At 44.3% G+C, this 16,043-nt stretch overlaps 1 protein-coding gene, 1 long non-coding RNA gene and 1 pseudogene across 10 annotated transcripts in view; 1 reads left to right on the top strand and 2 right to left on the bottom strand.

Annotated features, from left to right (window-relative positions):
• Positions 1-11,823, bottom strand: part of LOC147019223 (ubiquitin carboxyl-terminal hydrolase 2-like) — a 32,648-nt gene extending 20,825 nt beyond the window's left edge. For 4 of the 8 annotated variants that reach the window (XR_015062691.1, XR_015062690.1, XM_085899544.1 and 1 more), the window contains exon 1: positions 619-804. Coding sequence is in view for 5 of the 8 variants with exons in the window: in XM_085899544.1 (XP_085755670.1) it covers positions 619-677 (59 nt within the window). In the remaining 3 variants the exon portion in view is untranslated. Of the gene's footprint in view, positions 1-618; positions 929-10,584; positions 10,713-11,711 lie in introns of those variants that run through there. The other 4 variants (XM_085899550.1, XM_085899548.1, XM_085899545.1 and 1 more) reach the window with 4 other exon arrangements.
• The window catches only part of LOC147019222 (uncharacterized), a 131,651-nt gene extending 115,930 nt beyond the window's left edge, over positions 1-15,721 (bottom strand). The window contains exon 1 of the long non-coding RNA XR_015062696.1: positions 13,543-15,721. This is a non-coding gene — a long non-coding RNA (uncharacterized LOC147019222). The remainder of the gene's footprint in view (positions 1-13,542) is intronic.
• Positions 7,362-9,646, top strand: LOC147019224 (uncharacterized; annotated as a pseudogene). Its single transcript, XR_015062689.1, has 4 exons — positions 7,362-7,800; positions 7,932-8,564; positions 8,640-9,019; positions 9,115-9,646. The product of XR_015062689.1 is annotated as an uncharacterized LOC147019224 (transcript).
• Positions 15,722-16,043: the final 322 nt, after the last annotated feature.

Raw genomic sequence — 16,043 nt, 5'->3', positions numbered from 1 at the left:
ATTCATCATTCCTTGTTTGTTACCACGTGTAGGGTCTGTCTGTTCACCGATCACTGCCTCATTAACCTAGTTATCATAACCTGGTGTTGGCTTAGCGGTTATGGTGGTGGCTTGGAATCCGAGGGTCCTGAGTTCGAGACCCGTTCTTCACTGAATTAACATCACAGGGTTGACTCAGCCTGTCATCCTTCTGAGATTAACGAAATGAGCACCAGGAAACTGGTCAAAGGGGCACTGCATCATCGACTTAGCCGTGCTCCTAACCAATGATGCAACCAGCAGCCAAAAAGGCAGCACACGATGTAGACCTAGTCAACACACGATGTAAACCTAGTTAACACACGATGTGAACCCAGTTAACACACGATGTGAACGTAGTTAACACACGATGTGAACGTAGTTAACACACAATGCGAACCAAGTTAACACACGATGTGAACCTAGTTATAATACGATGTGAACCGAGTTAACACACTCCATCCTTCTCCATTGAGCTCCATCTCATGGACATCCTTGTACACACATTACGTTAAACAAGGAAACGATTCCACATTGACATCAAACTTCACTAACGAACCAACAGAACATTACAAAACACACTCATTATTAAATGATTACCTTTGTTCCTTCACACAAGGACAAAAAACTCTCTTAATCCTCTTGAAAAATCGCGACATGATCGCTCGTTGTGAACAGCACCGGAGTTCGTGTCACAATGAACGGACGAACACGTTTCCAGAGAACATCATCCGGTTGTATTGTCGTGTTTATGACGTCACAGAACGTTACGTCACAGACAACTCCCCACCGGGAACGCGTCCCCGCATTGCATCACATTATAACGGATAAAACACACAAATTGGACGTTGCATATCTCCTGTAATTATAAAATATTAAAATTACAAACCACACGTTTATAAATCCCATCCCGATTGTGTTTAAAAAATCTGTTTTGAAAGTGAAGATAAAAGTTTCTCTGGAATTTATTTATTTAATTGTGACAGCATCATTTCATTGAATTGGACACGAGACTGGAAAGATTATGGGTGGGATGGATTTGTCGCCACCAAGCGCCATCTTGGGACGCCCACGAGGAACAGAATATATTTCGATTCACGTAACAAATTCCAGGGAGATGTTGGATATTGAATGTTAATTTTGTGTTGAAAGTGAACGCCGATTTGAACACTTTCTCACACAAACATAACGGAAAGCGGGTCGTGGTGAATCATTCACTGGGCTTACCAACATGGCGGCGTGTGCTGCCACTGGGCTTACCAACATGGCGGCGTGTGCTGCCACTGGGCTTACCAACATGGCGGCGACACAATGGGGCATGAAACGTGAAGAGACATAATCCTTCCAGTCCAAAAACAGTTGAAACTCAAGCTTGGTCGCCGGAAGTGTGTTCTTTATTTTTCTAGTTCGGTTGAAATAACCAAGACCAACATCAACAACAAACAACACTAAAGTTTTTTTCGAGTTGCAGGCACTTCAAACATTCACCACAGTTTTTCCTTTCACGTCAGAAAATGTAAAAGTGGTTGATCTCGGGTTGTTCTCGAGTTGATCTCGGGTTGATCGCGGGTTGACTTGGGTTGTTCTCTGGTTGATCTCGGGTTGTTCTCGGGTTGATCTCGGGTTGATCTTGGGTTGATCTTGGGTTGATCTCGGGTTGATCTCGGGTTGATCTCGGGTTGATCTCGGGTTGATCTCGGGTTGATCTCGGGTTTTTCTCTGGTTGATCTCGGGTTGTTCTCTGGTTGATCTCTGGTTGATCTCGGGTTGTTCTCTGGTTGATCTCGGGTTGTTCTCTGGTTGATCTTGGGTTGATCTCGGGTTGATCTCGGGTTGTTCTCTGGTTGATCTTGGGTTGATCTCGGGTTGTTCTCTGGTTGATCTTGGGTGGATCTCGGGTTGTTCTCTGGTTGATCTCGGGTTGTTCTCTGGTTGATCTCGGGTTGATCTCTGGTTGTTCTCGGGTTGATCTCGGGTTGATCTCGGGTTGTTGTCCGGTGAAACGGTACGTGACGAGGGGGTTGTTCAGGATTGACACGGATTCCAAAGGCCTCAGACATCTTTTCCTTCCGCATGAAATCGATAACCCCCAATGTGATACAAATGGACGGACAGGGAGCTACAAAGGACCAACCATTCGCCGGGAACAGCCAAGCAGCCATGTCTCTCTTGGTCGCTCAACCAACTTCGTCTGCAGCAGCGGTTTGGTTCAAACTTCCGCCATTTTGTTCTGAAGGATCGCAGCTGTGGTTTACACAAGTTGAAGCGCAATTCGACATGAAGAACATCACCACCGAAACCACACGGTTCAAATACATCGTCGGATGTTTTTCACCAGAGCGTGTGATGGAGGTGAACGATATTTTAGTACAACCTCCAACAAACGATCCAAACACGACTTGGAACACCGCCGTCAGGAATCGCACAACCACCTGTGAGCACCACTGCTGTCATCAACTTCTAACATCTTAACATTTAAGAGATCTAAGACCCAAACAACCACTGCATCACATTCAGCAGCTTCTCTGTGACCGCTATGCCATCTTCGATCAATCGTTTCCTTGCGAGTTCTTCTTGCAATGTTTACCACCACAAGTCCACATGATAGTTGTAGCTAACGCAGAGCCGGCACTACCCACCTTTGTGGAGCTGGAAGATCATCTCACTGAAACAATCACACCGACCGTGGCTAATGTGACACCTCCAGCACAGCACGTCCCACAATTACAATTGTAAATGACGAACCTGAAAAAGCTCAAACTGGAGAGCTCCATCCTGTACAACACAAGTCATTCCCATGTTCGTGTATCCCTGGTAGGAGAAGTGATCAACACCGTACCACGAGCTACTGTTCTCCTTTACCTTCTGTGAACACTCCAGATTGGTGTTGGTACCACGTGACCTTTGGTTCTAAGACTTCTCAATGTAGGTAGAGGGTATTGAAAGAGTCGAGGAATTTTGATGAAAAAACACTTGAGGGTCGTGAGTAGAGAATAGAATGACATGATCGTGCACACAAAGGAAAGGGAAGGGCTCAACTGCTCAAGGAAACCCAACATGAAAAGAACGACAAATACTCACCAAAGAGAACAAGTTTTAAAACAAAACCGAACTCCAACCACACAGTAAACACGGAGACAACACAATAACAGCAAAAAAAAAAACAGGACAAAAAAAATTAATAAAACCACCGGGAAACTTATCTTTGAGGAATTTGGCAGAGAACACCACCGCCACTCAAGAAATGGAAGTGTGAACCATACCGTTTGGTCTATGTTGACCTCAAAAACAATTGCCTCGTTGAGTTCAGTGATCTGATGTGGAAATCCTTTTCAAATTACAAGTCACTCGAATGAAAATTGAGGATTTTAGAAATGGCATCAAACTTGTTGACCTTTGGCGTCTGTTGACCTTTTGGTCGATGTTGACCTCAAAAACAATTGATGGTTCAGTTCACTGACCTGATATGGAAATCCTCTTCAAATTTGAAGTCAATCAGATGGAAATTGAGGATTTTAAAAAGTTCACAAAGATTTTAACCTGTGGCCCATGTTGAACTTGTGAGGTAAAAAACATCGATGACGTTAAAGGGCCACCAAGTCAAATTTCACACCCATCCTCTTTGTCATCCACCCTGCACCTAAGTGGACGAATCTTTTGGATTCTACTTTGCTTGAAGGAAAGTGTATATGTATGGGCAGTTTTTAAAACTAAAACAAATTATTTAACTTCAGTACAAAATCATTAACCCTTTCCACAAAAATACCGAAAATATTGAGAAAATGCGGTTCTATATTGAGTTTACTGTGTGAGTGCGCCCTTCGCATACGAATGATTAATTTCACTGTTTATTTATAGTTTATGGCTATGGTTATTAACATTCTTTTTTTGTTACAGGTGAGGCCATTGTAACTACCTTAACACTTTAGTGGTGGTGTTAAATTTCGTCAACTGACAGTGTTGTCTTTTTTTGTTACAGGACGTGCAGACAACTGTGATTTTGATGAATGTTTTAGTGGTTGTATTGAATATCTGCTGGCATGCATACCTGCTTGTAGCTGTAGTTTATTGGTGGTGGATAGTTGTCTTTTTTTTCAGGTAACCCCTATTATGGATTAGTGCTCCAGTGGTGGTAGTGCACGCTTTGTTGTAGTAAACTGGTGGTGGTGGCTTCATCATGTCAAAGGCAAAGAAACGCCGAACTGATCATGGTTGCAATTTAGAGGAACTGCAGATGCCTCCTCCTGTATGTATTTTAGATGTGAGTGGCATACAGCATGGTGAATTTATACCACTACACAATATAAGGGGTCCTCCCCAGGACAAGCTTGAGATGTTACATAATCTTCGTGAGAAACGGCTCCTTCAGTCTCATGATTCACCCACTCGTATGGAAGCTGTGTGTCGGTTAATTCCAGACACTCTTGATGGTGTGGACCCAGAAATGACAGGCTATCACCGGGGATGCTATCAAGCCTTTACCAAACATCAGGATCGTTTGAAATGTGTCGTACCAGACGATGAACCCTCAACAATTCGATCCCCCCGTAAACCATCAACCTCTTCCAAGAACATTTTTCCACCAGAATGTATTTTCTGTGAAATGCTTGAGACGAAAGTTTCCGGAAGGACTGAACGTTGTGTCCAGTTTGCATCTTTCAAGGGAAAGGAAGCAGCTTGGACTCGTATTGAATCCCAGGCCCTAGAAATAGGAGACAATCGTTTACATCGCAAGGTGGCAGGTGAAGATTTGTTTGCAAGAGAGGCTCGTTTCCATAAATCCTGTCATGGTTCATTCAAACTGAGATATGTGAATTATTTACGTGATCAAGCCAACAGAAGTATTGAAAACAAGCAAGATGAAAAGCTTGAAGCTCATCAAAGCTCATTTAATGTAGTTCTGGATTTTATACGTGAGAGGGTAATTGGGCAGAAGGAGGTCGTGCAACTTGGAACACTCCGCCACCTATACGTCCAAGAACTTGAACGCTGTGGATTTCCAAATCCAGATTTCAGAAGTGATAAGCTGAAGACCCGACTTCAAAGACACGAAATCAATGAGTGCATTGCTTTCACAAAAGTGTTTCCTGGGGACAGGGGATGCATAACCAACAACCTGGTGTACAGCACAAGCATCTCTGTTGCGGAAGCAGTTACTGATGCATATAGGCTTGGTTCCAAAGACAAGTTTGAGGATGTTGCCTTGCACTTGCGCAGTGTTGTTCAGGGGATGTTCATCGAGTCAACACCACTTCCTTGGCCTCCTACAGCTGATGAGCTGGATGCCAGGGCATCAGAAGAATACCTCCCAACAGACCTGGTGAAGTTCCTGTCGACTCTTATCCTGGGTGAAGCAGATGTGTAAAAGTCTGAAAAGAGCCGATGTCTGGTGCTTTCAGTAGCTCAGGTGAGTTTTAACCACCTTTGCTTTCAACATCTTTGGGACAATATCGCTGGTCCTCCAAATTGTATCCAGTTTTAGTGCTTTCTATCATGAAAATGTAAATTATTTTCTCTATAAGTTCCATTGGTTTATTTTCCAGGACATCTGCCGTGCTGTGACGAACGGAGAGTGGAAGTTACCTAAACACATCCATCCTCCTTTGCAGCACCATACGCCACCTATATCGAAGCAAGCAGCTAACCAATATACTTCATAGATTGGGTCACTGTGAGTCCTATGACTTTGGCTTGGAAGTTGAGGCAGCACTGGCGGAAGCCATCGGCGATGTTTCCTCTTCTCTCACTCCCCAGATTGCTACTGGTGAAGACAACGAAGTTTTTCATGTTGAGTGGGACAACTTAAACAAAATAACCACAAATGTCCATGGTTCAAACGTGGTGAACATCACTGGAGAGATCATGATACAGGAGGTGAAACCAAACACTGACATTGCCGACAAAGATAGAACCCTCCCACTCAAGCAGCGGAATAAGACTCGTTGTTTTGAAGGTGGAACCCCACCAACATTGCCCCCTTTTCATATTTATGGTCGAGTTGGGCCCAAGTTTCCAACAGGGGCTAAGTTCAGTCCACCCATCGAAAACGATAAGTTGTACTCAGAGTGCATCCACAAGTACCGTTTGTGGTTACTTATGCGAATGGTCACTGGGAGTAAAGAAACACAACTCGTCCCTGGATTTGGTGGCTTCATCTCAGCTACTGGCAAAAAACCATCTCGAAATTCGACCATTGACTATTTCAACCCTATCAATCAGCCGTTCACTGAGTATTCCGTAATCAGGGAGTTGTTGAAGCGTTCGGAAGATGCTACGCTGGAGGTTGGCCAGAAGTATGTTCTTAGCACTTTTGACCTTGGAGGTTGCATGAAAGCACTCCCCCTCATTTGGAAGTTTCCAGAAGAATACAAGAACCATGTGGTAACCCAGGGGCCTTTCCACACTGTGATGAACTGTATAGGCATGTTGACTGGTCATAAATGCATGAGCTCAGGCTACTCTGAAATCCTCCTTGAGGCTGGACTTGTAACCAGTGGCTGTCTTAAGAGTGTGCTAAAAGGGAAGGCATATGCGAAAGCTCTATTCTGTCTGAAGACTGTTAGTGAAGCAATTGAGCGGTTGTTGATAGAGTGCTTCAGTGAAGAGGAGAATGTAGATGTCACCAACGCTGTGGCCCTGCTCAATGCTGCCCAGAACTGTAGTCATGAGTCTCTTGATCATGCCTTGCATGATCCATCTACTTGCATCATTTTGGACAAGTACCAGGCTTACGAAGACAAGGTCCGTGCTGGCCACCTGGGGAAAACGGCCACTTTCTGGTTCAGTGTGATTGATCATACTCGACTTATCCTGATGTTGTTGTACGCCGTGAATAAAAACAACTTCGACCTCTTCCACAAATGCAATGGTGCATATGCAATGGACCTCTTCTTTGCATATGATGGGCCAAACTCCTCCAGGTAAAACATTTCTTTCAATATCAATGTCAAGTTGCAAGTACAAAACCCACATTCATTTTTTCGACTCTGCCAAAATGTGTTATGAGGCCCACATACATCTTATCTTATTTTTTTTTACAGGTACCTAGTATGGTTGGATGTCTTACTTACGAACATCGAAATGTCTCATCCTGGGGCTGAAGAGTTGCTCAAGAAAGGTGGCATTGCAGTAGCACGTTCTCTAATCCCAGGGTCCCTCAGTGCAGTGGACAAGACGATGGAGGAGACCTTTATGAGGTTCACAAAGTCTGCAGGTGGGTTTTTGTAAATACTAAAAATGACCTTCCAAATGGTCTCGTTTCAATGTGGGTGTCCAATGCACTTTTTATATCGCTGCTTCCATTATATTGCAGGTGGATTCGTTGGTATCTTCTCTAAGTTTGAAGCTTACCAACGACGGTGCCGCACAACATCAACACGAGCTCAGTACTTTGAGAAGATGCTGGAGATGTGTTGCCTCATTGATGACCCTGACTGCCCAAAGACTGGAAAGCACCGTGAGTTAGAGAGAGCAGAAATCAAGAAGTCTGAAGATGCAGTACAACGTACCATTGCTGCTATTCGTAACTTCACCGATCCTTTCTCATTGTCCAACAAAGACCATCTCGACAGCTTGGCCTCTGGTGCTCCTGCTTCCTCTGAGGTAGAATTTGATGTACTACGTGCTGCGAAAGCTGGCAAAGAGGCCAAGGAAGCATTCATCCAAGAACGGTTTGTGAACGGCTCTTCTGAGAAACTATTCTTTGAACATATCAAGAGGCGCAAGTTGAAAACAATGGACGCTTCGAAGAAAACAGTCAAGCTCAGTGCCTCACATGGAAAGGTAGGTAATATTTTAAAAACACAAAAAGAGAGGAAATAATGTTCAGTTCTCATTTTCGTCTGTCGAATGTATTTTCATTTTGACATTGTTCAATGAGTTAAATAATGTGGTTCTTATTTCCTATATTGCAGATTGTCCAATACCGAGAGCAAAGTGACCTTGCCTTCATGCTGCTGGTCAAATCACAGAACCTGGATGAGCCAGTAGACCTTGATGAGCTGATGAGATATTCACTCACCCCTGTACCTCGTAGCCTTGGTACAGCTGATGGCTTCTTCAATAAGACCAACAAAGCTGCACTTCTACATTTCTTCACAGACGACAGTCAGGAGGATATTCCTTATCCGAAAGGTGCCCTACACATCCAAGATGGCAATGCACTTTTTCATGCTCTGATAAACATATCACCTACATTTGGAAAAATATGTCTGCAAGTGTTAGATCAGATGGTGGCCAAGAAAGATTATTTCTTCTCAACTGATTCTTACCATGCTGATTCTATCAAGGCTCAGGAGAGGTTACGCCGAGGATGTTCTCAGCGTTATCTAAAACAAGGGCCAGCAACAAGAAAACCAAGTGACTTCGAGCTATTCCTGGCAAATGAACACAATAAAACACAGCTCTGCGAACAACTACTCAAGTTGTGAAGCAGCAATGCAGCAGCATCTCACATGGAGCAATGTGGAACAGCACTGGTGGTAGTGGATGGCAAGGCATACCAGTTACAATTATCTGATGGTGAGGTAAGTAATTGAATTCCATATGTCAATTTATTGTAAACCCTTTCCCTACTGCTTAAAATCAGTATGTATGATAAATTCCATATTATATCATTTCAGGTTACAGCACAAGGAATTCTTGAGTTGACGTCAAATCAGGAGGAAACGGACACAAGGCTTGTGCTGTACCTGAAGTATGCAGCCAAACTGGGTTACAAGTCAGCTGCAGTCAGGACACCAGACACCGATATATTTGTCATCCTCCTGTTTTATGCGAACACAACAGGTCTTAACATCATTCTTGACATCGGAACTGGTAAACATCATCAGATTGTCAACATAAGTCAAATGGCAGAATCCATGGGTGCCGACAACTGTAAGATGGTCCTGGGCCTGGACGTGTTCACCGGGGAAGACGTAACTAATTCCTTCGAGGGAAAGGGCAAGATCGGACCCCTCAAGAAGTTACAACGTCATCCAATTTATCATGAAGCTTTCAGGTATTTGTTTCATTATCTATGAAATCCCCTGACTATCACAGTTTCTTTTAACTTTTGTGTGGCAATTCATATAATTGTACTCATCTCCTTTCAGAAAAACTTGGGGATGCATGGTCTGTAAAGCCAGAAACGATTGATGATATTGAGGCATTCACATGTCTGATGTACGGCTACTCCAGACAGAAATCTATTGACACTGTACGTGGAATCATGTTGAGGAAGATGGTTGGGGAAGATGAGCAACTGACAACCAAATCTAAGATTGACCTCTCCCGGTTGCCACCTTGCCGAGACAACCTTATCCCACACATTGGTCGAGTGAACCATCGCCTTGCTATCTACAAGCAAGCAGATATTCCAGTCTTCTGGTCTCCAAAGCCATATGATCCTGAACAAGGTTGGGAAAGAAATGATGAGGGTGTTTTGGAGCCAGTGTGGTCTTGCGGCCCAGTTCTTCCCCCTACCTTGATAGACTTAGTTGAGAAGACTACGGAAGAGATGGAAAAGTGTGATGATGACATTGAGGAAGAACAGTCCAGCCAAGATAGTGACCATGAAGAACTTCTCAGTGATAACGAAGACTAGATTAAAATATAAACATTGAGACTTTTGGCAGTCGTAATAATGTTTCAGCATTAATTAGTTGTGGGCCTGCGTATTATAGTAACTCATTAACACACGATCTCTATAAATGCATATTCCCATATCAATTAGTAAGGAGTGGAAGTGAAAATACCAAGAGAATGATACATGGACTGTATTTCAGGACTCATTGGAACATGTAAAGCCTTTTACCATAACAAAAAGGCAGAGAAAACAAATATGTGTCAAACTTCAATTTCACAGGAAACTTATTACAAAAATTCATTTTTTTCAATATTTTCGGTATTTTTGCGGAAAGGGTTAATGATGTTGTACTGAAGTTAAATAATTTGTTTTAGTTTTAAAAACTGCCCATACATGGACACTTTCCTTCAAGCAAAGTAGAATCCAAAAGATTCATTCACTTAGGTGCAGGGTGGATGACAAAGAGGATGGGCGTGAAATTTGACTTGGTGGCCCTTTAACGTGACCTTTTTTTCAAAAAAAAAATTTTTCAAAATATTTTCGAAGTATTTTTCAAAATACAATCAAAATATTCCTGCTTTTCTTCGAAAGCGTGGGAAGAATGAGAGTTTTAGTCATATATAGATGACCTGATGCCATTTGGTCCTATTGCAGGGCCAGAGTTGAGGGTTGAACAACCTTCTCCACCTTCTTAGGTGCAAAAGCACAGAGTACAAGTAGTTGGGGACGACAGGGAAGGATGGGTACTGAGAGTGAGGGGCTGGAGATGCAAAATTTGGAAGCAAACACAGAAATGAGGCATTCAGCATTCTCACAAACAGAGATAGCTGTGGTGACATTTGAAGTGAGGAAAGGGATTGGGGGGGAGGGGAGCATCCACCAGTTACAGACGTAACAAGACACCACCAGCTTTTAGAGGAGGGAGACAAGTTTGAAACTGTTAACATTGAAATTCAAACTGTTATCATGATTTTCACGATAACATAATCATCAATTACCTTTGGCACGTCCACCATGATCTTCACCTTGTCACCTGGCTCACCACATACATCACAGGCACCTTGGATCTGCATGTTTTCTTTCCCAGCAGGTTCTTCATCATCATTACACACATATTGACCGTCACCTGCGGATATCAACAACTGTTTCAGGCAAACATTAAGTGGAAAAAAACATGGTTCAGAGAAGTTCTCCATTGCCAGGATAACAATGACGGTCCCGGTGGGTGTGGAGCACCGATCTTCACGTATTGTGATCTTCACATCATCAATTTAAACGAGATATCTGCAGCACAACTTTCCTTTGATCCAGTGATGGCCATATTTTTTCTGACCACCACATTACCTTGACCTTCAACATTTATGGATAAAGTGTAAATGAAGAAAACGTGTTTCCATCTACAATCTACGCATGAAATGTAACATTATTAAAATCAGAGGAAAATTATTGAAGTTCTGATCAAAAAGGTGTTTTCATTAATTTGGTTACAATCCAAAAAATGTAGGTCAAGGCCATAAATCAAATACCAGGTATACAACTTCAGTGCAGGTACACTGTGATGATGTTGGAATATCTTGGAAGGCCAAGTGTTCTTAGTGATTCCGCATTCTCAAAATTGAGCGATGACAAAAAACACCTTTATTTTTTTCAGACCACCATGTGAACTTGACCTTCACCCCAGAGCGATACGATGTAAATTATTTGCGTTGCAGAGAACAATGAGTACACCACCTCTAATTGAATGGAAGAACATTTCACAGTGAGATAAGGATCTGCACGGAGGTGAGAAACTGGAAAGGTGCTACCTGTGTCAGATCAATCAAAAGTACAGCTCAAGACAAGAAGTTTAAACACAGAACGTTGGAGTGCAGATGAGAAAGAAACCATCCTTCACTGTGAATCATATTCTTCGCATGAAGAGTGGGGGATGTGTGGCCCAGGTAAAAGGTTTTTGGACCAATTGAGAAGAAAATTGTGAACCAGGACGGTGTTGGTTTCACTTCATAAATTAGAAAGGGTTGCATCGACAATCCATAAATACCTAAGAACTGAATAGAGTTGATAACAGTTAGGACCAGACAACAAGTAACAACAGAGGTGAAGGCCATGGGGGCTAAGGACTCACCGGGGGATGGAGAGAAGGATGGTGGGGACTTGGTCGCAGTGGAACTCGAAGCGGCGATGCAGTGAAGCCGTATCTCAGAACATGGTGTAGCATTGGGACTCCGGTGGTGGAGACGAATTGTGACGGAGTGAGGGGATGCAGGCCACCCTGGGGAGGGGTGGGGGGGAAGTGGAATTGTGAGGGGGTATGCAGCAAAGCCAGATTTCAGAATGCTGTGTAGCACTGGGACTCCAGTGGTGGAGACAAATTGTGATGGAGGGAGGGGATACGGGCCCACTCTGAGGAGGGGGAAGAGTGGAACAGGCCCAATGGCATGGACTGGGTGACACCTATACAGACAGAGGGGAAGGGAATGGTAGATGATGATGAGCAGGAAGAGGGAGAATGGCAGGATGGAGGAGATGAGGATGATGACATTGACACCATTCAGAAAAAAGACCACAACTCTTGATGAATGGAAAACAATAAACAGACTAAAATGCTTGTTTGGAAAACCAGCTGATCATTTGGTAAAATTGTGCATAACCATCCCTCTTGAAAGAAATCGATACTGTGGGCTTTGCAGTGGCACTGCTCATTCACAAAAAAGTAACAGAAAACAACACTGCAAGAAGAATAGACCAGGCTCCACAAATCGAAATTAAACACCACCATGGAAACAGAGATGAGATACAGAGAAACAACTGAGAAAGTAAAATTAGACAACTTCAACAATTGATGAGAGGAAACTGAAACACAAAGCTGAAGAAGGTAATCCAAAAAATAAAGGAGAGCGGCACTCAGTGGAGCGCATACCTCTGCCAGGCTGAATAGTTTACGTTTTGTATCCCAATGAATTAATTTTTCATTTTTCGATTAATTACTTAATTTTCAAAAAGTTAGAGATTCGGATGAAACAGTAGTGGCTGAGATATGCTCTGAGCCAATTGATTAGGAAATTAATTATTTTACAATTTTACTTATTTATTTAGATTACACAATAAATCAGTTATTGGAAACCGCCCCCTCCCAATTCCCTATCCATGTGCTGCACGGCGGCATCACTCGATGTCTATGGCTCCCCGGCAATGTTGCGTGCTGGAGGATATGCTATTTATTTATTTGGCATTGGCTGGTGAACTCTGAACAGACCTCCATTATTTACTTCTTTTTTTTAAAATATTTTAGTGTGAGAAATGTATTATTAGGTATACTTTTAGCTCGCCTGGAACGTAGTTCTGGAGAGCTTATGGGATGATACATCGTCCATCTGTCAATCCACAAACACTGGCAACTTCTTCTCTGAAACTGCACAATTTTAAATTTTGATGAAACTTGACCACAACCTTCATCACCCAGTATGTACCAAGTATGTTCACGATATTTAAAAAAAAAACATTTCGGGTTAAAGGGGTGGTTAGGGTGGGGGCCCGAATCCGAATCCAACCATTTAAAGGTCGTTAAAGGGGTTTTGCCCCAAATATTGGTTCGTCATTCCAAAATCTCCTCAGAAACAGACAAGCAGATCCAGAACAAACTGACCATGCCACATCGTGACCATTTCCCAACCTCAAGTTGTGATCCCCGTGGCCATACTGGTCTACAAATCGCATCCTGCCCACCACCATTCACTACATCATCTACAGTCTACATCATTCATTATCACATCATCCACCACAACCACTACCACCACAACCAAACACCGCATTCTCCACCACTACCACACCCACCACAACCATCCTCCTCCACAACCACGTAATCATCATCATCCTCCATCCTCCATTCATGTATCCTCTTGTCGTTGTTTCTCCAGAACACGACCATGATGGGCGGGCACGTTGAACACCGTTACCGATGTGAGTTTCCTCGATGTGCTCGATCAGTTCCCTGAGGGTGGGAAACGCGACTCCGCAATCCCCAAAACGACAGGTGTTGGAGAAGAAAGGGTTGGTGTCGCGGCCCGACATCGTTACTGAAATGAAAACGAGAGAAGAACCTTCAGAGTGTAGGCTTTATTCCATTTGATTGAAGCCGCTTCTACGGGCACATCAGGGAATACAGGCGCAGCAAGGAGCACATAAGCAGTAAGGTATACACGTGCAACTAATCACCGCAAAATAAATCAGTATAACCCGGAGTCCGATATACTCTCAATTCTCACCATTCAACGAGCACCAAGTGAACCGCCGCCGTAAACGACAATGCCCCTGGGACAATCCCCCCGACCGAGCGGAACCTTAGCTTTATCTATTCCGTGCTCGAGCCGTGCAACATGTGATCGCACGTCACGACCTTCAATTCACCACATTTTCCCCATCTTTAAAATGTAACTAGAGGCCCAACTAACGCACCATGATTACTTCAGCACTACAGGAGTATACATTTCAAGCAACGCGAACTATCTAAACTACAGAAGCATACATGCCAAGCAGTGAGGATTATTTTGAGTTGTAGGAGCATGGTAATGAGCATCGATATATTATGTAACGAGCATATAGGAGCATGAGCATCGAGGATGCCGATAATCCCCTTTATAGATTGAGTCGGCGAGGGGGTATTATCCGTCGACCTCTCCGGGAGTAAATGGCGGTTTCACTTGAGGGAGGCTTCCGATCCTTTTGGTGAGCCTCGACTCATGCCTGGGATCACTCCCCGATCGCTCTCGGGTGGAACGCGGCAGCTCCGTCGCCACCATTCTCGGGTGGAGTTCCTGGGGGGGGAACACCTGGGGAGGGGATGTCAGAGGGAGGAGTGCCAGATGGTGGTGTACCTGCGGGAGGAGTACCTGAGGGAGCCAAATGGCGAACCGACACAGTGGTCTCCCTGCCATCCGGGAGCCTGACATGAGCATACTCTGGATTAGTATCGATGAGTTCGACCTCTTCCACCATGGGTTCATACTTGCTTTGTCGTACCGGGCGTTTCATGAACTCTGTTCCGGGATGGGTGAGCCAGTTGGGCACCAATTGGCCGTCAACATAACGCCGCTGGTGAGTAAACATTCGTTCGTGAGGAGTTGCATTGGTGAACGTGCAGAGCAAAGAGCGTATGGAATTCAGAGCGTCGAGAAGGGTTACCTCCCACCGCTCGGGGCCGAGTCCTCTCGATTTCAGCGCCAGAGTTACGGCTTTCCAAATAACTATTATATCGTTCCACCTGCCCATTACCCTGTGGGTTGTAACCCGTCGTTCGACTAGTTGCGATGCCGTGCTCTAATAGGAATTGTTTTAGCCCGGCCGACATGAAACATGGCCCTCTGTCTGAATGTATGTACGAAGGTTTCCCAAACATAGCGAAGAGGTCAGGCAGACATTTCACGACAGTGCCCGAGGTCATATCCGAGCACGGAAATGCGAAAGGGAACCTTGAATATTCATCACCAACAGTGAATATGTATCTGTTGTCTGTCTCGGTCGGCAGGGGCCCTTTGAAGTCAATGTTTAGTCTCTCGAAGGGAGAAGTGGCCTTGATCATTCTGCCAGAAGCCGCGCCTTAGAATATGGGTTTTAGTTCAGCACAAACAGGGCATGAAGCATTCATTTGTTTAATATCTTCAATAGAATAGGGAAGGTTTTGTCTGCGCACGAAATGTGCCATTCTGGTTACCCCCGGGTGGCACAGAGACACATGGAGGTCTTGCAAAGCCCGACTGATTGTCACCGAACAGTAGACCCGCGAGAAGGTGTCTGCAGCAGCGTTTTCCCTCCCGGGCCGGTAAACTATGTCGTAACTGTAGCAGGCGAGGTCTATCCGCCATCTCATAATTTTTTCATTCTTAATTTTCCCGTTATTTTTCCCATCAAACATGAATGCCACGGATCGTTGGTCCGTAACGAGCGTGAAATGGTTTCCCAGTAAATAGTGTCTCCATTTACGTAGGGCTTCGACAATGGCGTACGGTTCTTTCTCTATTGCCGAGTGTCTCTGCTCGCTTCCAGAGAGAGTTCTCGAGAAGAACGCGACGGGTCGCCCAGACTGATTAAGCGTAGCAGCTATCGCGTGATCAGAAGCATCTGTTTCCACCACGAAGGGCACCGAGCTATCGATCGATAATACCACGGAATTACTGATATAATCTTTGAGGCTGTGGAAAGCTTTTACAACAGCGGCATCTGGTGGGAAGTTCTTGCAATGCACTAGGGGATGTATTTTCTCGGAGTATTGGGAAATCCATCTTGCATCGTAAGCGAACATGCGGATCACCCGGCGCATTGTCTGCAGGTCCTGAGGTGGGGGTAGCTCACGAAGTGGGCGCAATCGTTCAGGATAAGGCTTAATCGTGCCGTCAGCTATCGTGTAGCCGAGAAGGTCAATTGACCTTGCCGAGAATACGCATTTCTCGTAGTTGAGGGT

Source organism: Eptatretus burgeri, chromosome 10 (genome assembly GCF_056783735.1).
Source record: "Eptatretus burgeri isolate ZD-2024b chromosome 10, Ebu_testis_v1, whole genome shotgun sequence".
Taxonomy (NCBI): domain Eukaryota; kingdom Metazoa; phylum Chordata; class Myxini; order Myxiniformes; family Myxinidae; genus Eptatretus; species Eptatretus burgeri.
This window is presented reverse-complemented; position numbering and strand designations above follow the sequence as displayed.